Genomic DNA, 26,516 nt, shown 5'->3' with positions numbered 1-26,516 from the left:
ATACTTATCTATATGGCTTTGGTTATTCGCAGTGCAAACTAATACTTCGTTTGTTTAATATATTATATTTTATATAAGCTATTCTCTTATATACAGCACCTGTAATACTTATTTGTTACCATCTTATGCTAGTATCGATCCTTTCTCTTAAATAATTACGGTACGTGAAGATAGTACCATACTAATAGGTTCCTATCTTGAGTTGCCTAAATCCTCTTCAAACTGCGTGTCTCCTCCTTGGAATAGATCGCGTCTCAGCATTCTCGCCTACCAACTTCTGCTGAGGAAGCTCTTCCCCCGCCTGCTTCAGTAACGTGAAATAAAGCTACGTTAATTGCATCCGATCATATGAGAGAATACGAATTTGTATAGGGAGATGGCGGTTAAGGACTACGACTATTGTTAGCTAAGCAAAAAAGCAGACCTACCCTTTGTATAGATTTTTTCCAATATTACTTTATGGTTGACTCCATTACTACGGTTTATTCAGCTGTTTTGAAGCTAAGCGTTTTTTTTTACTGCAACACGACTTAAATAATTCGAAATAACGAAACGTTAGTTCTCTTAAAGGTTAGACTAGAAATAACTTGCTGTAATTAATCTATGGCAATAATTGTAGGAAACCGCACACTGCGACGTAGCGGTCTATTGGTATCCCCAGAACGGAGGCGTGGGAAGACCAGGAAAACTTCTCTGTCATCCGCTGGCGGTGCGCAGAGCAACGAAGTCAGCGGACATGCGTCCGATAAAAAAGTCGTCTGTTACTTTACCAACTGGGCCAGGTACCGGACAGGCAAAGGTAAATATTCGTATCTCTAAGTATCAGAGCCGTGTATCTGACATGTGATAATGCATAAATTATATATATGCGTCTTTATTAGTTATCCTTGGTCATTAAGGAATAAAATAGGGCGCTTTTCCGTGCAAGTCTTTCCGAATAAAGCCCGTGCTGAAAAAAATATAGTCTTTATTACTATTTGTAATTATTTTATTTTACTCTTTGTTATTATTATTCTTTCAGTGCTACACCGGATAAATACATTCGTTGATAATATTGTTATTATGAATACTTACGAAAATTATATCATTGCCAGAAGTCGTACCATTCCTGCAGTTTGACATTCCACCATTAAAGTTCTGATGATATTGATTGCTTAAGGAAGGAGTAAGCAGAGCTTCCTGCAAGTGCACAGAGCCCATTTTCTAGATCTTTTGGGAGTTCAAGGCTATTCTTGCCCTACACGCCAGATGACCCCCAATAAAGATCTCAGTATTTTGCTAATCGTGTATTTTGCGCTGGCGTATGACATTTCCGATATCTTGTAATGCTATGATCGTCTGCTGCACATCCTTTATATTGTCTCGTGCAATTCCTGCACGGCATCAGGGTAGCGGCGCGAGGACACTACTGTAGCAGTGAGCAGGATTCGATCGAGCAAATTATCATTATCTCTATTATTATTGTCATTTATATTCATTATTATTGATTGAATCAGATTTAGAAATAGCATGTCAAGTCATTCTGTTTGAACACTGTTGTCTCTGAATTAACTAGTATGACCGTGTGTAAACGCTCTATTTCAACTAAAATTGTTTGTATCAGAATATCAACAGCGATTGGGGGCAAGCCGATCAGCAATAGAGTTTGAATCTTCATTCACTTTATCAGCGATGTCACAACTATATAATCCGCTTAATAATACAGAACTGGCACCAGTATACAGAATACAGGTTTAAAACACGTATTGAACCGCATTCATATATGGAAATCTAAACGAAGACGGTTGTGGAAAGCCTTTGACCTTAATCATGCTGAGGAGGCTCGCGAACTACTGATATAAACATGTTTATTGTGTATAATATTCTATTCACATTTTGCCCGCTGTATCGTTTTCAAATAGTCCAAATGGCAGAAACAAACTGTAGTTATAATTGGTTATTTTTAGTAATTTTTGACAAGGCTTAAAGCATGTCAAAACAGATGATTCGGGTAAATCTAATGATCAAACTGATATATATGTATATATATAATATCGACTTGTTTTATGAATGCTACAAATTACTTGAAGTTTGTCATTATTCCTTAGCTAATTCTAGTCTTCGTGATTAGGCACGTTGTCTTCCTGATCTAATAGAAGAGTTCATATTAGCTGGCACGAACCTGGCCAGTCTGCTGTTCTCTAACCCATTTTCCCCTAACAAAATCTATCTTGCAGAATAGCCTTCCAGCATAAATTTTCTTCTGACAAAGCCTTTCAGGTCCCCGGCCATCGCTTTCTTAAGTCCATCGTTAGCATACATTCGCTTGACTTGTTCGAATAGTTTGTATGCCGCTAATATGTCCGGAGAGTCGTTCCCTAGGACGCATACTGATCATATAGATTCTGTATAAGGAGAATAACTCTATAGTCCCGAGATAGCTTTATCGTTAATCTTAGGGACACTAACATGGCGTAGGTTCGCACCCGGCCATAGGCATACTTCGTTTCGTGCTGGGGGCCAAGCGTCTGATGGGAGCCTAACGGCGATACCGGACGTAAAACCTGAGAAATAAAGTTTCTGTATAATAGATCTTGAAAGTCATTATCTTCCATGGGAAATTGTGTCAGAAAGTAGGTTAGGTGGTCCCCGAGTCGACCCGGACCTGAAAGCTTGAGATATTGCTTTTGATAGTGACGCCTAGAGACTCTCTAAATATCGTACTCTTATTCCTGTAGGCAATTACGCGTGCTGGCCACGCTGACATTTTTTAACGAGCCACTCCAGATGTCCAGATTGTACATTTTTTTCGTTATACTTATTATACACTTCCTCCTATGTTATAGAGCTTGCCCCAATGGTTCAGTGTGCCTGAATTGCCCTCAATGGCAAAGTTTACGAAACTATTAAAAAAATATTGATTACTGAGATCGTCAGGGTTGGCTTCGTGCATACGGGAGCTCCAAAAAGCCCGATAGACTCGAGTATAGCATTATGAGCTCCCTTCCAGGAGAACCTGCTAATAGCCTCGCTTGTATAAGCCGCTGCTTATGTGGAAACGGTCGTGACCATCCCTAGCTCTCTTGATTTGAAAATACGTGATTTCAAACAGTCTTTAAGAATGCCAAAGATAGAGCATTTGAAGTGCATACATCTCATTATCTTGAGATTCACATTAATAATTTCATACCCATACGTAAGTCTTGCGCTACGTGTCATGAAACTGAGATGACGTTTCAGTGATGATGAATGGAGAGCAAAAAGATGCAGCAGTATGGCAATGACTTCAATTAACTCATCAATTAACATCCAATTTATTTTGAATCCGTCTGCCAGTGTGGGAAACACCATGTGAATTAGGCAAAAGGAAAGCCCTAAAACAAATGCTGTTTGCTAAAATTTGTAAATGAAATAAAAATTAAAATTAAGTTAAAATTTGTGAAATAAAAAATGCCATTTGCCAAACGCTAAGGCACTGCAACCTCATGTTATCGAATGTTGTGCATGTTGAAAGGATTCATATGACCGGCATATACGACGATGGCCTCAACTGATGACAAGGGGAGAAAGCTCCTATATTATCGTTTCCAGCAGACCACCTGTTTTAACAACTCCTTGCCGAACTTGGTTCACTTATACCGGCAGGCTATGATAGAACTGAAAATGTCAAGTTATGAGGAACTGTTCCGAAGGTGCTCTGGAAGTCCGTATATACGATCCTTACTGACCCGTAAAGCGGCCTCGTGAAAACAAAAAAGAGCAAAATTTTGCTGATGATGAGGCTGATTGACTCTTCCGGCCTGCGATCTTTAAGAATGTTCGTATGCATTTGTCATAAACTCTCTCGATATATATATATATATATATATATATATATATAAGAGATATCGGATTTTATTTGCCACGGTCATTCTTCATCCTGACTTACAATAAGATGCAATTCGAGCCATGCGACTCTCATCTTATGAAAGGGAACAAATGAGTTAATTTATGCTCTTACTCTATTTTTGGCTAAAACTTGCGCAATGAAAACCCCAGCAGCTAAAGGTCCGCGACGTTGGGTGACTGGTTGTCGTAAAGCGAAATTACTCCAGCCGGGTAACTTGTACTGGTTATAACTTTGGGTGCTACATTATTACTAGTTTATGTCGGATATATGGAACATTTGTACAAATATTATTCCTAACTCACGTTGCTAACAACTGGCCCATTTTTATTAATGAGTTCGTGAATATCTGACGTGGTAACGCTCGAGCTTCGGATTAAGTAGCTCGCTGTCAGCATCAAACCTAGTTCTACAATTTTGTTAAATGTAGGTTTTTTTTTCTGCATCTTATAAAAACGGTACAAACAATAGCTGATCCTATTCGAAGCATTAAATCAATTTCATTTTAAATATCGCAACACATTATAGGCAAATTCGGACCGGAGAATGTGGATCCCTTTATCTGCACGCACATCATCTATTCATTCGGCTGGATGAAGAAGAACAAGCTTGTAGCCCATGACCTAGAAGCTGATGAAACTCGAAACGGGAAGAAGGGCGGATACGAGAGGATAGTCGACCTGAAAAAAATAAATCCCAAACTAAAGGTGAGTAACCTACAACTTCAGCAAGCAACATCTATGATGGTCGTCAAGAAAAACAGCACTGCTAAAGCCATTATCGGTAAACACGTAATTCTCCAAGCAAACGTAAATAAATTCTCAAATTCGAAAAGTTCAAAACGCTTTGTAATGCACTTACTCAGTGAGTTCTCCATAGCAGAGACGATCTCCTTCGTAGAGTCCAATTTTTTGAGCCATCAGTTGACAAAGCTAGCCAATATTAAACGACTGCCTAGAAGATAATTGGTCAATTTATATGAACATAGTAATTACTTCAACATGTAGAAATTAACCCATCGGGCAATATGGAGGTGCGGAGAATTTGCAAAACTAACAAGCAGATTCATGTGGTTATAGTGAACGGTGGTTATTTTTTGCGATTTGGTTCTTATTATGGGGACACTGTCAATCGTAAAATTGGCCTTTGGACAATTAATGGACAATTTATTGGAAACAGGACGGATTTGTATAATCTGTCTTTCTTGCACGGTCTTGTTTCTTCCTGCTCACTCCAACTAATATACCTTAACATGAATAGCTGTTTAGTTCGCCATCATAGTACTCATTTATTGCGCAGCTTCACCAATTTATTGTTCGACAATTTTTATGCCGAAAAAAAACTTGTGAAATTATCTATCCGCAATTTCCTTCGAGAACATCTAATCTAAAGGCTTATAATGATTGGTATTAATTGATTAGCTAGCTTGAACCGCTCTTTTTCTTGGTGTCATAGATATCCTAGTGAATAACGCGAGTCGCTCGCGAGTAAAATTCGAAAAGGCAATGAATGTAATCATCCGTTTTCCTGCTCAGTCGCTTCAAATTGCTTTTTATTCTAACAGCTCTTTGATATAATGCTAAAGTGGCGGCTTAAACGCCTATCGCGCGAAGAGAGTCAAAGTGCTTTGTCGTCACGACCGGAAACTCAATGGCAGCGAACCGTAGTATGCGCGCGTATATATGTGCGTGTATACTGAAACGGGCTGGTACAGATCCTTGGAATACAATAAATCGTGTTTATGTATTTACGGCGTAGCGTAGAGCTCGACAGGGCCGGTCCAGCTCGACCAAAGACGAAGGTACAGCCAGTGCGTTGCAACTTGATGGCAGCGCCGTTCGGTGGCTAAAATCCTAGTGCAAGCTATTCGGTACGGTACGAACAGGAAGAGAAACCCCGGGTTTAAACCGAAGTACTAGGTCGAAAATAGAGCGTCGAATAGCGCCAAAGCAATGGTTTAGGGATTATGGATTTTGCGACTTAACACGAACTTCGACTATTTTTCCGATTACCTCGAAGATTGTGCGCGTTAGCCAAAAAGAGTTACACACGTACAAATTGTGCTTTTCAAAGTCAATTTAAGTGTCTAGTCGGCTTTGTGATCCAAACGACGTAGTCGCATCAGGCGAGGCCAAGCGCGCAGAACGCACCGCTACGTAGCCTTGGTGGCGTTTGATATCGTAGGTGTTCCTTTGTCGTCAATTGGCAGACAAATTCACACTTTGTACCACGCAGTCGATTTGAGTATTGGGAAGGCAATACGATGTTAGCCGCTGAAAGAAGCGGCAACTACTGCGGGTCGGCGCCGTAATATATTTAGGAAATAAAAGCATAGGCTGTTTGTATTGCACAACGAGGGTAACGTAACGATAGATCACTCGTTCATTTATTGCACCTACTAAAAGCAAACATTTTTATTTTTGTCCATCTAAACTTGAGTACTATTATATATACCATGTTTTGTCTTAAGATATTAATATATAATTGGAAGGTCAGTCGATACATCGAGTTCCGTGGTTTCCTAGAAAGGTACCAGGCAATATTGCCGCTTCGCCATTATTATTTTTTATCTTGAATGCTCTGAGAAAGATGTGAATGTATTTTCTTTGCTTTTGGGTGCTTCTCTATGGACACGCTCGGATAGTTTTTAGCCAGATATTTGGCCGTTTGCTCATTGGTACATCCCAGAATCGACACCAGCACTGGTAAATCTGAAATTGTGAATCAATCCTCTGTAACACTGGTAAATTATTTCAGGAACAAATGCTAGAAATCGGTACTAAGTGCGCTGATTAAACCTTCACAAAAACCTATGCAACATACTACATCGGAATTCAGACGTCTAATGACAGGAAGCGTTTCTAGTCTAAATTATTTCGATAACTGTTGCTCCTGGAGAGATGGTTAACAGCACTACTTAACGTATTTGAGTTCGTAACTTTGTCCTGCAGGTAATAGATCAAGTTGTGCCTGTCACGCTGCACTGGGTATAGCGTAAGCATGACGGTCGTGATATCCTCCGTATGGAATCGTTCCGGTTCAGGGCCTTTTGTCCGAAATCTAAATCTTGACAATGGCTAACGAAAGATGGTTGATCTCATTATAGTTTCTACGTTTCAGAGATGATAGCTACCAATGGAATATAATATTACCGCTTCAATGAGCTCGATGGCAAACGCTGCAGTTGGTGGTAATAAGCGTATTCTTAAACGTGTACAAATCTACACTGTACCGTAGTAACCCTTAATCGCTTCTTGTTATTAGTGAGACAAATTTTTATTCTCAAAAGAGACTTGGAACTAATGGTCCAGAGCGTATTTTGTGAAGCATACTCATCAACGAAAAGAATTCTATGACTTGTTATCCCATATCGTTTGTATAGGATAATATCATAGTTCGGACGAAGTCGACAATACCCTCGTTGATCGAAGCAATACCCCGTATTGTCCTGTCTAAATAAACTAAATGTTAATTTTGTATCTTATCTAAGAAGATACTAAGATAATATAATATTATAAATAATAGACCATCATGTATTCTACAACGAAAAGAAAAATAGGAAATTTAAAAATAAGAAAAAAAAAATTAATTAAACAGTGTGGCCTAAACAAATGAAATAAGAAAAAAAGGCAAATACTTGGTAAACCAAGTGTCAAGTAACAGTAGCCGTACTACTACTATTAAAAATAATAACACAAGTGAAATTATTATATAGTTACCTTCTATCGTCATGCGGACAGAACTATACACAGGTGCTGGAGTTTTTCTCTAGCCCTTGTATATATCTTCGATCGAGGCTGGTACTTTGAGTAAAACGGTTTTCCATTGCATGAGCTAGAAAAGAACAGCCGTTTCCTACAAGTAATCTGCTACCTAGAAAAATAAGTTGCTAAAAATCATAGCAAAACAGGCGCCCGGCGGCCGTTCCCAAGATCTGTTGTGGATAGGACTTACATTCTGAGAGGCGACACGTGTTACCATTTGATAATTCAACTTTACAAACAATCACAGTGTTGGACCCAGGAACGCAAACGGTGCTCGTCATTACGTGAGGCATAAATAAAAAGCAGTAAATGGCAGCAGAATTCGGTAAGACCAATTCACCAAGTGTCGTTGTTGATAACTTATAGATGCTTGTCATTTAGATGATTTGCAGTACCCGCCGCTTCTCTCAGAGGCTAAAATCAGCTTCTCAGGTAGACTGCGTATTATTGACTATTTTTTTTCATCAATTCCTCTGGTGCCGACAAGAAATTGAGAATTAAATTAATGACAAATAAACAGTAACGGCGTTGAATTATACCAAAGCTACGTGCCGCTTGGCCTCTTCAGTAAGCTGTTACCTTGTCAGATCTTATTAAACCGACTGGATAACTAGAATCGACTTTGAAAACGCAAACAGTCTTCGAGACAATCGGAAAAATAGTCGAAGTTCATATGAAATTTTTTCCAGCAAATTTTCAGTTTGCCGTTTTTTCGTTTTCCAAAGCCTTCTATTAAGAATTAAGTAGTGCAAAGAGCTAGGAAGTACCTCAGGGTTGATATTGTAGAAACCAGTAGGTGATAAAGATCCACGAACAAGCTCGCGGACGGGTTTCCGAATGAAGAACTCAAATTGCTCAAACCTTCTAGTCAAACGAACGTTGTCTGATCAAGTGGAGGTATATGTTTTTAAGTGTTTCTAGCGAAGATACGACGAATCGAACTCTTTAGCTCATTTTATCGCAGCAGCACCTGGATTAATTCCTATGCGGAATAGCTTAGTACAGGACTATTTGCCTAAAACATGTCATAACTTAAAAAGGTTTGACTCAGTTTGTCTAGGAAATGCGGTGAGTCTTGAGGATCTGAAACCTGGAAAACAGTGCCATAAAAAAACGTTTTGAACCATCTCTTTAACCCCTACCCTCGTACCAGCTTTGTGGTGTGTCAGCATCGTCAGACTGCGAGGTAGACGTGTGTATCATTTGCAAGCTTCATGAACCTTCATTAGCAGGCCACTTTTATACCAGTGACAGTCGGCAAGATGATGGGTTCATATGTGTGAAGGGCACGCTTTATCAGCGCGGAGCGTAGAAATTGCGTCCTATGCTTCTGTGGCCATTGATGTCTTCTAGCTCTATTTTTTTTTTTTTTGTTTTTGTTTTTTTTTTTTTGTTCGCCAGCGATATGCAACAACAAAAGTCGGGTGCTTCGAACACTATTATGAGAAGGTAATCGTGCATAAGGTACGAGCTTCATGAATTGAAATAAAGTGCGGGATCCTAAGACACACGTTTCCGACAATAGAAAAATTTCACCGTCCACAACAACAGTTTTGCCATGGTTATGCCAAATTATGCCAAGGTTCCAATTAGGACTAGTGGTTAAACAAGGTGCTCCTGAACTGAGATAGAAGTACGGCAATGCGCGAGGCGTGAAAAGCGTTGTCTGAATGAAACTGGTAGACTTATAATAAATTTTTTGTAGATGTTTAGGACGTAGCTAGCACTCGACTAAGTTAATCTTGCTTAGATCTAAAAGCTAGATATCGGCGCGTTACATAGCGAGCACACATACTGGCTTTATGGTAAAATATTTTCAACTTGCACTAGCATGTCCCACTCTTATTTGCTCTTGCTGTTCCGTGTTTAGGTGCTATTGGCTGTTGGTGGATGGTCGTTTGGGACCCAAATGTTCAAGGACATGGCTTCCAATTCATACAATCGACGACTATTTGTTTTTTCTGCTATCGAATTTCTTCGAAAAAGGTAATAAAGTATAACACTTTGTTAGATTATCGCGAGCTTGAAGTGCGCCCTGGCGCGATAAACGCCCTTTAGGTATTTACAATTTTAGGCATAAAATTGTTGATACCTCAATGAGGTTTTCATTTAGGCCCATTACGGTTACGGCAATTAATCTTACTCGATGAATTTCGCTGAGATTGGGTTATTTAGTTTTTAGTCGCGTAACTATAACCGTAAGAGATTACAGGAATTTTGATGGGCTTGACATCGACTGGGAGTTTCCTCGTGGCAAAGAAGACAAGGACAACTTTGTAAAGCTGCTTAAGGACCTTCGGGAAGCTTTTGAGGTAGCATTTTCGCAGTTTGCCTATTTAGTAACTCACGTTCTTAAAATATGAAAATTATACATGCTAACGTTATGCTAGTGTAGTAACAAAGTTAGAGTAAAAACGGCGTAATCGACTAAGCGTTGAGAATTAATCTCTAACATCCTTTTAAACTAACAGGATCAGGTGATTTTTTAAATGGGTCACAAATGAAGAATAACTAGAGCTATGCCGTTCCATCCAGTAATTTGTAGCACGTGGTTTAAAGGATAACCAGACGGCTCGCAATTGTAAATGGGGTGGCCGAGTTCTGGCTCTGGAATATATAAAAGAGATAATACTTAGAAAGGTTAACTGCAGTAAGTATGCGCAAGAAGCTGTGCCCTGCATACCACACAGCCTTATAATAAGAGATGAGAAACAGAGTTCAGAAAAAGACTTTATAGTAGGTAACGAATGGAAGCCTATGAGTAAAATACTCACAGGACAACTTTGACCAAGTAGACGTTTGGCCTGAGTAAACGCTAACGAACCATTTTTATTGCAAACTCTGTCGCTGCTGCAAAACTACCGGACTTTGTAGAGTTACAAAGTATTTGCTTCCTTTATACAGTAGTGCACTGGTATAGCTGTCAGGAGCAAAAGGTGCGAGGCGCAGTTATGCAAGAAACAGAAAGCAAATCTTGATCCGGTAGCTTAATTAAGCCTCTCTCAATTGACTTTATCATACAAATTTTTTCATAGATTTTTGTTCGGCATCCTTGAGTCCGTTTATCGGTATCAAACAGTGTTTTCCGATCCGCAGTAGCGAAATAACGCTTGCTACAAAATTTAACAGCAAGTTTTATTTTTTTATTGTTGTCACTTTTTCAAGTGCAGTGACCCAAACTTGTTGCGCACTGACAAGACTGGATTGACATTTGAAATAAGTTAACCTTAATTAACCCAATGCTGCTCTTGGTAACATGAAATATTTCTATTCAGACCAAAGTTATTGTACTAATTTATTTAAGTGTTTTGTTTTTTAATTGATAGGCTGAAGCCAAAGAGAAAAAATTGAAACGGTTGCTCCTGACGGCCGCTGTTTCGGCGGGAGCGGAAACAATTCAGAGCGGATATGATGTGCCTGCTGTTGCTGCTTATCTGGATTTTGTCAATGTATGTATTCCGACTTAACTGCAAGGTTCAGTCATACTGAAAATTTTAGGCATACTGAAGGATAAAAGGATTGCACTATGAATGTGTACTTTGTTAATTTTGCGTGTTTACAGGTGATGTCATATGATTTCCACGGTAAATGGGAAAAGCAGACCGGCCACAATAGTCCTTTGTTTGCACTGTCATCAGAGACGGAGTGGCGCAAAATGCTTAGCATGGATTATGGTTTGTTTTATTAAGATTTTTTTTTTTATCAACGTTTGTGTCTAACAAGTTCGTGCGGTTTCTCAATTTACTTTTTGTTCTCTACTTTTATACGTAATTTAAAGATTGTCTTCTTAAACCTATCATCGTAACAAAGTGGTTGTACGAATTTTCAGAAATTAGCTATTGATTTGTTTAATCACAATAGAACATTTTCTATTTCTATAAGATGTCGGAATTAGTAAGAAAAAAAAATCGGCTTTAGAGTCTGAGCTTGAAAAAGTTTTGTCTCATGGATAAAGAGCTTAACAGGCTTACAACAAGGCTTACAACAGAATAAGGAGATTGTCTTGGAAATGCATCTTCAAAAAATGCCGAAAGCGAACAAAAGCAGTAACATGATTAATCCTAAACTGTATTGATAATATGAATTGTATTTGGCTGTATCCAGCACATTTCGAAATTTAATAACTTTAGAATTACGCGCTGTTAACAGACCACTTTGATAAGTTTGACTATATGATAAGTATCTCAGTCTTCCAGAAGACTGTAAATTAAGACATATAATACAAATGCTGAACGTACGGAAACTGTGTAAAAATGAGTCCCTCGTAAATTGACTCCAGTTAAGTTGGAAATGTGTGTGACGTGACTCGCGTGCAATTTTCGGAGCGTACGGTCGCCATAGACGAGGCGTCGTTTAGCCTTTACGGCCAGCCAGCCAGCAAGGGTTCACGCAAATGGTCGCTTTGGTCGACCGGCGGCAATGTCGAGTAAATTCGGATGTAAGTTATTGGTGATACTTGCAATGGTATCTATATTAGGCTGGAAAAAAATTCCCAGAAATGATCTGCTTACAGCCTGAATATATGGTAAGAAGATGGCGCAACGCTGAATGAGTCTGTGACATAGTCATTATCGGTACCAACTCTAGATGAGTCGCTCGTATGCGCTCGCAGGTAGTCACAGAAATACACCTTCGCGCGTGCGACTGTTGTATATTCTACGGATGTCTAAGCCTGTGGTTGAGAACAATACGATCGAAGTAACCCGTTCCCATGGGAGGTTCCTTGCTGTTTTTCGCCAAACTACAGAATAACGCAGGAGAGACCTGGTAATTTGGCTTGTGTAATTTAAAAACGTTGCCGAAGTTAAGCCGAGCTTAAGGTGCGCGTTGACTCGGCGCTGGTGCAGGATGAACGAAACAAGCAGTCGATTGCGACACGAAGATATTATGTTAGAAATAGAGTTTTCACATTTTTACTCGATAGAAATCACGGTTTATTCATGTCTATGCAATAAAATTATCTACGTGTGTCCCCTATTCCACAACATTCTGCAAAAATTTTCAGGTTACGTGTTAAAGGTGTGTCTACCACAGTTCTGAGACTATTTTCATTTGTCAAATATGTCGGCACAAAGTCAGCAGGTCCGTCCCTCGTTTTGACATGTGTGGTCGCGTTTTATCGTAAAGCAGGATGACCTGACCGTTTGTTGGATCTTTCTTCTTGGTCGACTTTACAACTGGACCAAATAGAAATGCTGGCGAATTGTCTAGATAAGTAGAAACAATAATTGGTGAATTAGGCCCTTGCGATCCCGCCAAAGGCAAGATCTGATTAAATCCTAAGCTTTGCTTTTCTCTTGGAAGCACTCATTTCTGATTCATGTTGATATACCGACACCATTTCTCCTAGCCAATGACAGTTCTAAAGGAATCGGTCATTGTGGCTGTGTGACACTCGATATCAGGCGAAATGTTGGGATGCAGCATTAAGCCGTAATTCCTTGTTGAATTCAGGGAATCAGCCAAGCTTTGAGTTCCTGTGTGGGACAAGGGACCTGAAGCAGTTAACGACAGTTGTGAGGCTGCAGCCTTTCTGTATGGCCAATTCCCAGGCTGTCTGTCGGCTATCTGCTTTCAGATGATCATCACCAAACTCAAGATAGATAGCCAATCACAGTTTGGACATCTTCTAAGTCGCGACTACTGTTATCAAACTCGACACGCCATTCTTGAGACGTGCTTTTAGTGATAACAACGAAGGAAATGTATCGGACTTCTGCCTCGAAGATATGCATAGCACGGAGTGTCTCGAAAACTCGGTTATTTTCCACTTATGGCGTGCATTTTTAAGCCGAAATTATTTTCATCACAAAGCATGTTGACGAAAAGCGATTACGAACGGAACGGTATCTTAGAAGTAAACAATAAGTAAGAAAAAGTGGGAAGGTAAAGTTTTTTTAAACAAGATTTTTCTATATATATATATATATATATATACATACACACATTACATAATAATCCTAGACATCTTCGTCGTTAACGCCATACAATGATGAGGTTCTAACTGAATGAATCGCATTCGCGGAGATACTACTGCGCCATAATTACAACTACGCGCACATGTATGATTAGAAATACGTGTACGCAAAAAAACAAAACATGAAATTGAAACATCACTCAATTTGTAACACCACTGATACTAGAGGTTCGTGGACAGATGCTGGAGAAAAAAAAACAATTTAATAGAATTGTTTTTTTTTTTTTATAATAAATAGAACTAGAATTTGTTTCGATAACTTAGTCTTTTAGTATGTCGAATTCAGACATATCATTATAATAGTTAGTCGCAATAATATACCTGCTTTAGAAAAAAAAAAAACTTAATGCTCTAGAAATAAAATAATTGTTAATCAAAATATTTCTGTTCACCGCTTTTACAGGTGTGAGGAAGTGGGAATCTCTAGGTGCCCCGAAAGAGAAACTAATAATTGGACAGGGAGCATATGGTCGCACTTTTACGCTGGCAAACACAAAACACAACGGAATGAATGCTGCGGCAACGGGAGGCGGGAAGAAGGGGGAATTTACGGGCGAAGAAGGCTTCTTGGCCTATTATGAGGTAGTATAATCGATTTATTCACTATGGCCATTACTTTACTAACACATTTAACTAGCTGTAGTTTTTTGTTAGTTCCTACGTTAGTTGATTATTGTGCAATGTCTTCACTAATCTGCGCAAGGTAACTGAAACATTTGCGATCCACAATTAAGACCTTTTCGTTTCCGATTGTTCGTTTCCGAAATTTCCGATTGACATATAAACCCGCGCGAGTCAACTATGTCAACGTATAAAATGGACTACAACATTCAATATTTTTTGCATTAATTGTTTTTCAAGAGACAAATCGCATTTGTTGCATTTTCAAAGAGCATGAAGTCATATAAGGCTGTCGAAGAAACCTGAACGAATGTGAAATTTTCGCTATGCCGCTAGGCATCGCCTCGCTTCAAATCTATACCTTACCATTAGATGTTTTTAGGTTTAGTAGGCACATTAACACTATCAGATTATGACGGAAACAGAAAAACCTAGATGGGTGCGTGTGCACTTACGTTTCGTGCTTTCTATGGCAAAATTTAAATCATACCTCCTCCCAAAAAAATTTTGCATTTTCTGAAGCCATTCTTTTTTTAGTTTCAATAATATTCGCAATTAGATATACAGTTAAGAAATGTATAAAAGCAATACTGGGTGTCGCAGGCTGTGTTTGAGGTATGTTAAAGCGCGACTAAAAAATTCAAAAGCCATCGCAGCAATAACAGATAAGGTGTTTTTGGTTTTTCAAATAGGTGTGTGATATGATGAAGAAGGGCGCGACGTATGTGTGGGATGATGAGCAGAAAGTTCCTTACGCCTACCTTGGTGACCAATGGGTCGGCTTCGACGACGAAAGATCGATTAGGTAATATAAAATGCACACGTATTTTTTCTAGCTAAAGAGACAAGAACACTCCTTTAGGGTCAGGTGAAATGGTGTCTAATTATGGAGCTGCATTTTAGTAACAACTAAACTGGTTGAAAAATACTCGTTTTGTACTAAATCAACGCACGACTTTTTTTGTCCTACATTATATTTAGCATGAAAGAAAGTTGAAGAAAGAGTACCTAATATAGTTATATCAATACACACAGTGGTTTTTTTAGGCTAACAACACATATTATGTGAGACATCAGTTTGTGATATTGTGTATTCATCCTAGGCACATAGTAAAGCAAGTGAAAATAAGTGCTATATTGTGTAAAGAAAGATGAAGCCGAAGGGCTCTTTTATTTTAGGACTTTTTTTGAACAATGATTATGTATTGCCCCTTTTATTTATTTATTTCTTACAATGCTACATTCCGTCACCTTTTACCGATTTGCCAAATTTTGTCTTTTTTTGGCGTAATATAGAAACAAGATGAAGTGGATTAAGAAGAATGGATTTGGTGGTGCCATGATTTGGGCTATCGATATGGATGACTTTCAGGTACGTGGCCACACTTTTACATCAACCAGCAATTGTCTAAGCCGGTCTTCATAATACACTGCAGATCACTGCAACTAATTATAAACTTTACGTTGTGATCTTTTGCACCTTATTTTGCATTTTACAACGCATCGTATTTTTCTGAAACCCTTACTGCTAACAGGGTACGTGCACGGATAAAAAATGGCCATTGATTGGTGCAATAGGAGAGGAACTTCTCGGCCATCCTTCCCGCGGGCCAATTAGCTCCCTCGAAAAACTTGCTAAAGTAAGCCCTTACGCACAACATTTACAACACGCACCCACATGTTATAGGTCTTATATGCTAAAAAGAGCGTCGTTAGTTTCTGGAGCCGTATATTTAATCGTAAACAGTGATTCTATGTATATTTTAATGCTTTTGTAAAAAGCATTTTCAACTAGTAGGCATTTTATTTAAGGTATCTGCTTTTAGCTACGTGTGTTATTCTTTTAATTTCTTTATTTGCGTAAGCTTTCTCAAAAATTGATTTTTCAATTTATAAGAGACTTCGCAATCGCAGTAACAGCCGCGTACCACGCGATGTTAATATGTAAAGAAAGGTGAGAATCTTGCTTCGGTAAGTTTTAAGAGTGGCTTCGGGAAAAGCCAAGGATTTTTTGAGAGTTATTTTTAATTCACTGATATTGATAGCCGCTTCCGCGCCTTCCCGAAAAATATGTGGGTTTCTGTCTATTGTACTGTCGATCAACGTTTCATTAAAGGTTGCTGCTCGTAACGCTCTTTTTTTTTTCTTTAAAATGAAGAGTGTCTGTTTGACTACGATGACGAAAAGGGCGTCCCTAAGGCACTTTCAAATTTACTGACATGCTCGTTTCCACAAATACTTACAGAAGTTCCAATTATTCTGTGGGTATTATAAGATGCCTTTTGATTTTTTTGATGAGCTTTCTTTTTGATGAGACGTCTTTTTCTTGCCGTGGATTCTTCACATAGGCACCCGGGACTTTTCCTAGATTCTTCGGAAGGAGTGTAGGGACTGTCAGCCGTATAAACCGCTCATTCGTATAAATAAGAACATTTACAATTTTGCGTGGAAAGCTTTCGGAGCGGCCAATTTTTACAATATTAGTATTGCATCGCGGAAATTTAATTTTGAAAATTTTCTTCACTTAGCTAACGCATACCGCACAGGCACTTGTAATTAGGCATCTGCTTTATATACCTGTAAAGTGAATCAAGTAATATCTACAGACTGACTAGGAATATTCTATTTCTGTATAGGAGGTGAAAGCAGCTACTCCGTCTACAAAGAAAGACAAAACTTCGTCGCGTAAGAATCCTTTGGAGGACCTAACCAATGCACCTAAGTCAGTCATCGAAGAGCAAAAAAGGCTTAAAGAGAACGAAAGTTCTCTTGAAGATTACCCTGAACCTGGTACAAAACATGAACATAAATGCTAAGTCTTTATTTATCAAATCTATACAAAGCTATTTAATAAGTAGTATGTGACCAGCACTGGGTTTAACAGCATTGGGTGGGGTACAACACCCTCACGCTAGTCGATCAAATCACTTCTGCGGAACCACCATCACTGACCCACGGACCCACGCAGTTACTTAACAATCTTCATTTGGAATGGCTAATAGGAATTTGTTGGTGCAATGAGCGTAAGACGCCGAGCGTGAATATGCTCACGAATGCCATATGAGAGTATATAGGAGATAACCGAGATAAGCTGACTTTACCTATAGTAGTAGAATAACATTTTAGGACAAAATTAGTTACTTAATCTATCTGCCAAGTATTTCTGGATGCTTATCATGTGCACCATACTTTTACATCTTTATATCAGATACAAACGCTCGTATCGTCTGTTACTTCACCAACTGGGCTGGGAAACGCAGAGGCCGAGGTCGTTTTGAGCCATTTAATCTCAACCCCTCAAAGTGCTCTCATATTGTGTATGCTTTCGCTGGTATTAAGGACAATCAACTAGTACCCACAGAGGAAAAAGACGAAATTGCCGAAGGTGGAAAGGGTACGTGTTAGATAATGAACATAGGACACAAAGATTATCTATTTATGATTGAAAGACTACTAGATACTGCTATAAAAGTCGATTGCTAGCGGAAACTCGTACTTACAAGGATCATTTTTCGAAAAATGTACTTACCTACCATGCAAAACCAATCGCGAATCATATAACAGCTTAAGAAAACTACTTCCTTCGCCCACACACGCACTCCGTCCAGATGCTTCTCGTATTGTTTTTTGTTCTAACATGTACTTCTCTAAGTCACAGGCACTGCACGAATTTTATTTGCGACAAACGTTACCGATATGCTATCGTAGAGCAACGGAGAGAATTTGATTTATACAAGTTAAACTTTTCATAATTTTGCCGGAAGCTATTTGCTTATCCGCGACGCATAAAACGGCAGTATGAATAGAAAACGTATAAAATGCCACGAATATTTTCGACCCTGTTCGATCAGCAACAGAAAAGTACCTCGATGAACTTCCAAGGAATCGAAAAAAGAACAAAAAAGACATATGCTTACATTTCAGTTTACCTCAACAGTATTATAAAAACGCAGTTACGGGAAATAAACATTTAATTAAACATTAAGAAGTCCAGCCTTCACCGTAACGGGCGTTCTATTGAAACTAGTGCAGTACAATAGCGAATTTATAGAGAAAATTGAAAGGCTATTGGGATGCAAAACTTTCCTTCGCTCTATAACCATATTTTTTTTTAAAGTGCATATTAATCAAACATTACGTTTACATAATGTTAAAATAATGATAAAGTTAAAGATGTTGTGAAGTTTAACCCATATGTATATGGAACTAAATACACATTGGTACATGAGCTTCTATAAGAACTATCTGAAAATTAAATCTGTTTTGAAGCGTGTCTCTTAACTTCATTTCAGTGCGCAGCCCATGTGAGTCGCCCAAAAAGTATATAACCTAGATAAAAAAAAAAAACTCTTGAAGGTGATATTTCAATCAATTTCCTTAATTAGTTTTAAGACCTACGATGGTTTGCATAGAAATATGTAAAATGGAGCAATATGGCTAATAACGAGCACTCCTGTCATACCTTAACTCGTCCATCTCATTTTTGTCTACTCCGACAGAATATACAGTCCGACTATAAAGTTCTTTAACTTCTATTCGTACGAAGTTTTTACCTTCAACCGTTGGAGAGGCTAAATACAGTTCATAAAACTTGTACAACAACGAATATTTCATTTTTTATTTTCGTATTTTGTGTCTTTTTTGGTTTAGATTAAACAGTTTGTAATACTGGATTTGACCGAACGATATTTATTGACAAAAGCAAAAACTTGTATTTGTGTAACATGACTTAGGTTATTACGAACAAATTATTGACTTGAAAAAGAAGAATCCGTATCTGCGTGTGATCCTTGGAGTTGGCGGTTGGATGCTTGGTTCAGGTCCTTTTAGGAACGTCACCGAAAGCAGTTACAGGTACCATTTTTCACTTTTTTTCCTGGCTATGTTTAGCCTAACAATGATGGAGCTTCATAATTAGGTATAGCAATTCGTATCACATACATAATCTGCATGTAAGCACACGAAAGTATATAGTGAGAAAATCGGGCGTTCAACTAACAAGCTTGTCCTACACGCTTTGCGTTACGTTTAACAGAAGACATTGTTAATTGAGAAAATGACAAATATTTTTTTTTAACAATTTTCTATACAACGCATTCAAGCTGCTTCCAGTATTCCTGCGGTACAACCGATCTGGAGATTGGACATAGAGAGGATTCGTTTTCCTTCCTTGTTGTTGCGTAGTTAGATTATTTCGAGCAAAATTTACAAATTTCAGTGTATATTATCGTTAACTCTGGTATCATATTCGCCTGATTATTTTCAAAATAATGCCTTCATTTTCTCAGCAGGAAGCCAACATTAATCATATTATGAATATAGTCTTCCCAGGTTAAACACGATTCGAGTTTTCAGGCGAAGATTACTTATGAATATATTCCTCGATTGTTTACGGATGTAACTTGAAAGATGTTTTCAAGTAGTTATTATAAGATTTGCCCACAAAAGGCGAAGTGCGGAAAAACGTAATAGAAACGCTTCAGTTTTTGGACTTAAGTTTAGTACTGACAAGAAAAATTAAGTTAATTAGAAGCATTAATTAGAAGAATTTAAGGGTTTTTTTTACTTGGGATCCCCAACACACTTTACGTAGTATTAAGAAAACGCTCTAGCAGATAATATTTGGGCATAGACAACAATAGTTAGAGTTTGTTTGACTTTTATCAGACAACACTTGCTCCTAAAGTTATAGAATATCTAGTTCGAATAAAAACCTATTTTATGGTTACTTGCGCAAACATTTACAAGGATTTTTGAATGCTATCTGAACAGGTCTACTAACCACATTGCTTCTCGCTCGGACATAACACCGCACAGAATATTCAGTGAAAGGTGTTTGTAAAGCGACGAGTGAACTTATATGATATTTTGTAAACCCAATAACATTTAGTATGTTTTACATTTATTTTCAGACAAAACCTGTTCGTTTTTAACGTGATCGATTTCCTTCGCGAGAAAAACTTTGACGGATTGGATATTGATTGGGAGTTCCCTCGAGGAGCTGATGACAAGGAGAAACTGTCCGCTCTCGTTAAGGGTACAAATAAGCAATTGTTCCTACCATTTTTTTTCCATCTCTGTGTATATTCAGCACACTATACATGTGCTGTTTTTATTCTTTAAAAAAAATCTACGCATTTCCGACTGATTATATTTTGACGGGCTTTTATTACGAACGAAAGCCATATTGAATTTCGTATATCTGGTTACCATTCGGCAACTTGAAATTGAGGTTTTTTTCACGTAATCTGTTAACATATATTTTTAATAGTTGTAAGCGCTTGGAAACGTAAACCTTTTCTTCTTCCGACCAACACTAAATCTATCACGTCATCAGATCTGGTGATGATATATACAAAAGACTTTCCTAAATCCAGGAGCTCCAGGAGCGTTGGAGCACCAGTGGAAGCCCGTGCAGCCTGCAGGCATCTGGTTGGTACCCAAAGCATTTTGCAACTTCATATATTGAAGACGGCATTGAAAAGTCTCATCTTGAAGTCCACTCTCGCTTTCGGCCTTTGTTTGTGAAATACTAGGACGCACTGTAATTAAGTTGCTCCAAGAGACTTCAAATCAACTATCGTTTAGGATCACTGGCAATGTCCTAATTTCTGCCAACGAATTCGGGAACTCAGCCAGGGCAACATTTTACCTAATGGCCCAGCCAGTCTCCTAACTAGATAATTGAACCTTTGATTTTGTTAAACAGCAAGCAAACAAACCTGCCAAATGCCACTTGTAAGCAATGACTCAACAAAGCACCATGAGTTCCACCCTTTTTTCCCTAAATTACTTTTTCGAATTTTATAATTTTGGCATTTCGAGAAAATAAAATCATACCAAGATTTAGGTGAAAATGGAGCGAGTTCGCATATGAAAGAATGATTAGCAAAACGAAATTATCCGACCATAGTTTTATTAAAAGCAAAGCGTTTTATAGGATAGTTTCCATTTTTTATTTCTATCCTGGTAACAGTTCAGGTGACCTGGTAAATTTAATCCACGTTTCATTCATTCATCCATCCAGGCAGAAACCACTCGCTTTACACTGCTAAATGTATCAGGGGGCCACGTCGTGTGCGTCATACCGTGTATTTTCCCAAAATTTCGTTTAGGGGCTGCGCTAGCCAAACGCGCAGTCTCTAATTAGATGGCATTTAAACTATTTACAGTCTATTAGGGTTTCTTTCGAATCAGTGACCTCGACTCTCTGATAGAAACTACTAATTGCGTCACGGCTAGTAATTCGAATAGTTTTGCTAAAAGACGATAGAGGGAGTGTGAAGTACAATTTGAAGTAGTGAAAATTGCTACGATTCTCAACGATTCGATAAAGCTAAGCAAAACAACTTCAATCAGATACAATAAACATTAAAACGCGATAAATGGATAGCGTTTGTTTGTATACATATACGTATATATATATATATATATAGCGAGAGAGAGAGGTGCAAATATAAGTAACCCATAGTTTTAATAGAACTCGAAATTACATTTAATTGACAAAATAGAACTAGTATGAATAGTCTTCGAAGACGGCGTTCCATCAATGCAAAACGCTTGAGAAAATAGCCAACGATTTTTAGCGAAAGAAATGCGTATGTAAGAACACGCTTAGGAAGAGAACGTCCTATTTGAATTTTATGGACCTGCCGTAGGTTATGGTGGCAAATCTTGATTATGACTTCTGCTTTCAAGATTGTTGCCCGTTATTGAACGGGCAACAATCTTGTTCAACGGAATGTTCTTTTGGGCTGATCGAAAGATCTTTATGTTTTAGACCTTCGACAGGCATTTGACGGCGAAGCGCTGTCCGCAAAAAAACCACGATTGTCACTCTCGCTTGCGGTACCTGCGTCGTTTGAAGCTCTCGCAGCCGGGTATGTGCTCTATAGTCATAACCGTTTTTACATTGCTTCTGGTACCTTCCTGCCATTATTCGTAGCTTTTAAAACATGTTTTTATCTCATAACAGTCAAGCTAGAGGTCATGACGTAGCATGGTAATTGTTTTCCTATCAAAAGGAAGGTGATTTAGTATGTTACAGTTTCTAATACGATTCTCCCATCTGGGCTTTTACGCATGCTGCGCGTTTCAGCTGATTCTTCACTAAACAACAAAAGCAGGTCAGGTAGTAGATATTATTATTTTATAGACAGAAAGAGCTTCACTCAGCCTCTTTGTACTGGGAACCTTTTAGGCTAAAGAGGAAAACCCGTTGTGAACCATTTAGAATGCAATATACCTAAAAAAGGTATGTCCAATATTACGCCCAGTATGCGACTTACTTAGTCGAAGCAGGCTTGATCTATGCTTAGACCATATTTGTGATCCGATCGAGGGCTGTGAGTAGGCTCATTATAACCACATGTTTTTGTTAAATCTCGCTTTCAGTTACGATGTGTTAGAGCTAAATAAGCACGTTGACTGGTTTAATGTGATGACATACGATTTTCATGGAGACTGGGAGCGTCAGGTAAGTTAACTTGTAGTCTAGCAGAAGACACAATAGCGTGAAATAGGGAGCGAACCAATACATTACAGTCTGCCTGACGCTATTTAAATTACCAAAACCACAAACCTCGATAGAAATTCAACATCTATTTGAAAACAACGAATATTTTTTTATACGCTATTTATGTTTACGTTTTGATTACGATATCGCCTTTTTTTTTCTACTTCTGACCAATATTGTCCAAGTTCTACGTACCCCGGTAACCGACACGACGTGTGCTTTTGCTGCTTTATGGCTTAATAGGTTGGGCATCATTCTCCGCTCTTTCCGCTGCTGTCTGCGTCCAATTACCAGAAAAAGCTTACTGTCGTAAGTACAAATTATTCAGAATATTTTACATATTTCTTATATTCGTATTTCGTGCAGCCCGTCAGCTATATATATAGTTTATGGGCTTCACGAAATGATGTACTTTGAGGTCCCCAGATGAAAACCACCCTGATATACCCATGCAATCCTGGAAGAAAACAGTGGCCAGGGAATAGAATAAGGAACAGTATATAAATACGGGAAGTGTGAATGAAGCTTATTTTTTTTTAACTAAGCGTGTAAAGATAATCGTGAAACATCAAAGCAAGCGTTTTGCAGGCTCCTCCTTAGCTATACGGTCGGCATGAGCGTCACTATCCTTGATTAGCATCACCTCGGTGCCTGTATTAGATCGAAACCAGTTACCCTCTTATTTAATTTATCAAAACAACTAAGATTGAATGGGTTTAAACTCGCAAAATACGAACGCTGAGATCATTGCTATTATAATCCTTGATGTCTGCCATAATTTTAATAGTTAAAGGAGGGTACTCACACCTTTGAGTCGTAAGCATTTTTTACAAAATCCCGACGTTATGAGAAATCTATTTTTATTAACCAACCAGTATAAAAATCTGCTTAGATACAACTCTCTTACTTAAAAGTGCGTTTACCTGCATGCGATATATCTAGTTGTGTATGGCATGTTAACTTATTTTTAACTAGCAGGTTTCATGGTTTCCTTTAGCACGAGTGAAAGTGTCGTTAACCTACGTTTTTAAATATTTTTTTTTCTTATCTAGGACTTCAGCGCCGCTGAATGGGCTCGAAAAGGTGTTTCAAAAGAAAAACTTGTGATTGGCTTCCCAACTTACGGAAGAACTTTCACGCTCGCTAACGAAACGTTGACTGACGTGGGCGCACCTGCCGTATCTGGTGGTTCGCCTGGTAACTTCACCCAGGAATCTGGTTTCTTGGCATTCTATGAAGTCTGTGATATGCTCAGGGCTGGAGCTACTTTAGTATGGGATAATGAACAGCAGGTATATTTTGGTATATCGGCGTGAACGGAAAATATTTATATCAGCCAACGATATAAATTAAGGATTTAAATATTACAGCTAGTTTAGCCGAAGCTCAATACGACAATCGCTGATAAACAACATACAACAGATATACAGAGTAAAAAGGCAGTAGCAGGATGGCAGTTCTAAATACAGTAGCCTTACAATCAGAAATGCAGTTCCAGTTTCGGGAACTAGATAGGTTTTTACTTGAAAGGATCTTTAAATTAACTGCAGACCGAATTTTTTCCCAACTAAAAATTTACTAATTCCTTAAGTAAAATATACTTGATCCTACCCGTAAAAAATGACTCCGAAGTTAAACGAATCACTATAACAGGTAGCCACGAAACGGTCTGGTGTCGAAATAAGTACGAAATCAAGATGCTGTCACAATTTTTGTATCGTATGTGCAGGTTCCCTATGCGTTCAAGGACGATCAATGGGTCGGCTTCGATGATCAGCGCTCGCTTCGGATGAAAGTTCAGTGGCTGCGTGAAAATGGATACTCGGGGGTGATGATCTGGTTAGTGAGATGTCTTTACTTGTTTATATGTGCTACACAATTTGAGATAGAAATTGGCAAAAAAAATGTGGTACTTATATATTCATTAATTACATCATACTGCTACCACTTTATGAGAAAATGAAGGGGTTCGTAGTAAATTTAATATTAATTATTCCTAGGTCTTTACAAAGGTTATTCTACCATTATGCAAAATGCTGCCTATGTGAATTTAGTAACTTTTTGACAGATTCAAGTTAGTTTTATACTACCAAAAGCGACAGAAATAATCAAATCGATCATAGTGGTATGGATATATGTAAATTCTACTTTTTTAGATTTCTCTAAAAAAATTGCTTGTGTTAAAACCAATATTGTAGGTCAGTAGATCTAGACGATTTTCGTGGAACATGCACAGGAGAGCCCTACCCTTTGCTGTCAGCAGTGCGCGACGAGCTCAAAGGCTACACGGTTCAGGGCTTAGAAACTGCCTCTTCTATCAATTATGGAAATCTAGGACCGAATGGTGGTACTTCACATATGTCATACAGCTATATGATGAGTTTAGGTATAAGGGTTACGGCTTATAATGTAGCTATACAAAACGAGACAGCTAAATTTCGAATTTTGACTAGCATATCACTTAAAAGGACAATTCTGGAACTTTTTTTTTTACGAATATTCCGTTAAAAGCATCTCCGATTAACAATTCAAATAAGTGTCAGTTTCTTAAGATAATTTTTCTATGTGTTCCGGTCCTAAAGTCATGTTTGTCTTTTTTATGAAGGTCTTTCGTCCATTGAAGATGTGTGTATTGTTGTACTTTTTTCATTAATTTTGCATTCCTTTGATTTTATTCATTATAATAAAAGACAATTCAGATTTAGCTAGCGTAGCCTATACACATAGTTTAGATGGTCCACTATGACCATATTAAGTTTCGTAATTTAATGTAATAACCAACATCTGAAATGTATTATACCATGCGAAAGTATTATTAGTTTGTGTTAACTTTCGACCCCAGCTGTACCGTACACCCCCCACTGTACACCCCACCTACTTTCAAACCAGACTATGAACTTCGAGCCCAACTTCGAGCTCCTCGACATTTCCCATAATATATAACCGTTCATTTCACGGCTTTTCCACAAACCTAAGTTTGGGTGGAAGTTCTAGTCAAGTCACTTTCAGACTAGGTATTCAAATTCCTTCTATCAGTTTTGCAGATCCGTCAACTAAACGCTTGTAGAAAATAAAAATGCGATCTCGAAGATATTCACCCGTTGTCAAGAAATTATTGTATATTAATGATGGCACATTTTTATTTTATTTTATTGATGGATGATTACATTACTTGTGGTCAAAAAGCTGCCGGTTATTTGCATTATAATAGAGTGCCTTACTTTTCGGAATCGTTTTCCAGATCCGTTTGAGGTAGTCTGCGAAGATGAGGATACGCCGATTTCGTACCATGTCGATAAGAAGGACTGTACAAAGTACTATCTCTGCCAAGGAAAGGTAAATGTTCTCCTTCGACCCTTTTCCTGAACAGCTGGATCTGTCAACTCTTTACTTTTCTCTTAAGTTTAGTTTATCAGAGGCTATTTGCTGGTGCGATATTTACCTCAAAAAGATAAGCGTTTTTCAAGGTTCTGATAGTGGCCTCTGGATCACGCGGTGTTCGATAAAATCCTACACGCATTCTACTACTATTACAGAATATTATCTATCTAATAGTTTTGAAAAAGGAACGTCGACCTTTAAATGCTTGTTCTTAATACTAACCTTTCAAAACTTTCGTACGCCTAGCCGGATAGCTACGTAAAATTATATTATTATTATTATATTCATAATGTTCAAATTCTAATAATCAACATAATAAATCATTCAGTCAGAATAAGGTCTTATCAAGTGTTACTTCGCTGAGTTACCAAAACACACCTGGCGGTCCTTTTA

General features: G+C 38.2%; 1 protein-coding gene and 1 long non-coding RNA gene across 3 annotated transcripts in view; one reads left to right on the top strand and one right to left on the bottom strand.

The window, feature by feature from the left end:
* Cht7 (chitinase 7) overlaps nucleotides 1-26,516 on the top strand; it is a 107,347-nt gene that overhangs the window by 72,485 nt on the left and 8,346 nt on the right. Inside the window, exons 3-23 of one of the 2 annotated variants that reach the window (XM_022837685.2) lie at nucleotides 620-799; nucleotides 4,394-4,572; nucleotides 9,500-9,615; nucleotides 9,842-9,941; nucleotides 10,956-11,078; nucleotides 11,192-11,303; nucleotides 14,010-14,188; nucleotides 14,920-15,032; nucleotides 15,524-15,599; nucleotides 15,763-15,867; nucleotides 16,864-17,017; nucleotides 17,436-17,621; nucleotides 18,961-19,081; nucleotides 20,140-20,264; nucleotides 22,008-22,107; nucleotides 22,622-22,703; nucleotides 22,986-23,051; nucleotides 23,795-24,034; nucleotides 24,472-24,581; nucleotides 24,941-25,089; nucleotides 25,984-26,078. In XM_022837685.2, the coding sequence (XP_022693420.1) occupies nucleotides 620-799; nucleotides 4,394-4,572; nucleotides 9,500-9,615; nucleotides 9,842-9,941; nucleotides 10,956-11,078; nucleotides 11,192-11,303; nucleotides 14,010-14,188; nucleotides 14,920-15,032; nucleotides 15,524-15,599; nucleotides 15,763-15,867; nucleotides 16,864-17,017; nucleotides 17,436-17,621; nucleotides 18,961-19,081; nucleotides 20,140-20,264; nucleotides 22,008-22,107; nucleotides 22,622-22,703; nucleotides 22,986-23,051; nucleotides 23,795-24,034; nucleotides 24,472-24,581; nucleotides 24,941-25,089; nucleotides 25,984-26,078 (2,711 nt within the window). The remainder of the gene's footprint in view (nucleotides 1-619; nucleotides 800-4,393; nucleotides 4,573-9,499; nucleotides 9,616-9,841; nucleotides 9,942-10,955; nucleotides 11,079-11,191; nucleotides 11,304-14,009; nucleotides 14,189-14,919; nucleotides 15,033-15,523; nucleotides 15,600-15,762; nucleotides 15,868-16,863; nucleotides 17,018-17,435; nucleotides 17,622-18,960; nucleotides 19,082-20,139; nucleotides 20,265-22,007; nucleotides 22,108-22,621; nucleotides 22,704-22,985; nucleotides 23,052-23,794; nucleotides 24,035-24,471; nucleotides 24,582-24,940; nucleotides 25,090-25,983; nucleotides 26,079-26,516) is intronic. The other variant, XM_022837686.2, reaches the window with a different exon arrangement.
* On the bottom strand, nucleotides 4,447-5,186 carry LOC111263008 (uncharacterized). The gene is made up of 3 exons (XR_002681974.2): nucleotides 5,112-5,186; nucleotides 4,727-4,819; nucleotides 4,447-4,545 (listed from the first exon to the last, which is right to left on the bottom strand). It is a non-coding gene; the product is annotated as an uncharacterized LOC111263008 (long non-coding RNA).

This window comes from Varroa jacobsoni, unplaced genomic scaffold, assembly GCF_002532875.2.
Source record: "Varroa jacobsoni isolate VJ856 unplaced genomic scaffold, vjacob_1.0 scaffold_724, whole genome shotgun sequence".
NCBI lineage: Eukaryota > Metazoa > Arthropoda > Arachnida > Mesostigmata > Varroidae > Varroa > Varroa jacobsoni.
This window is presented reverse-complemented; position numbering and strand designations above follow the sequence as displayed.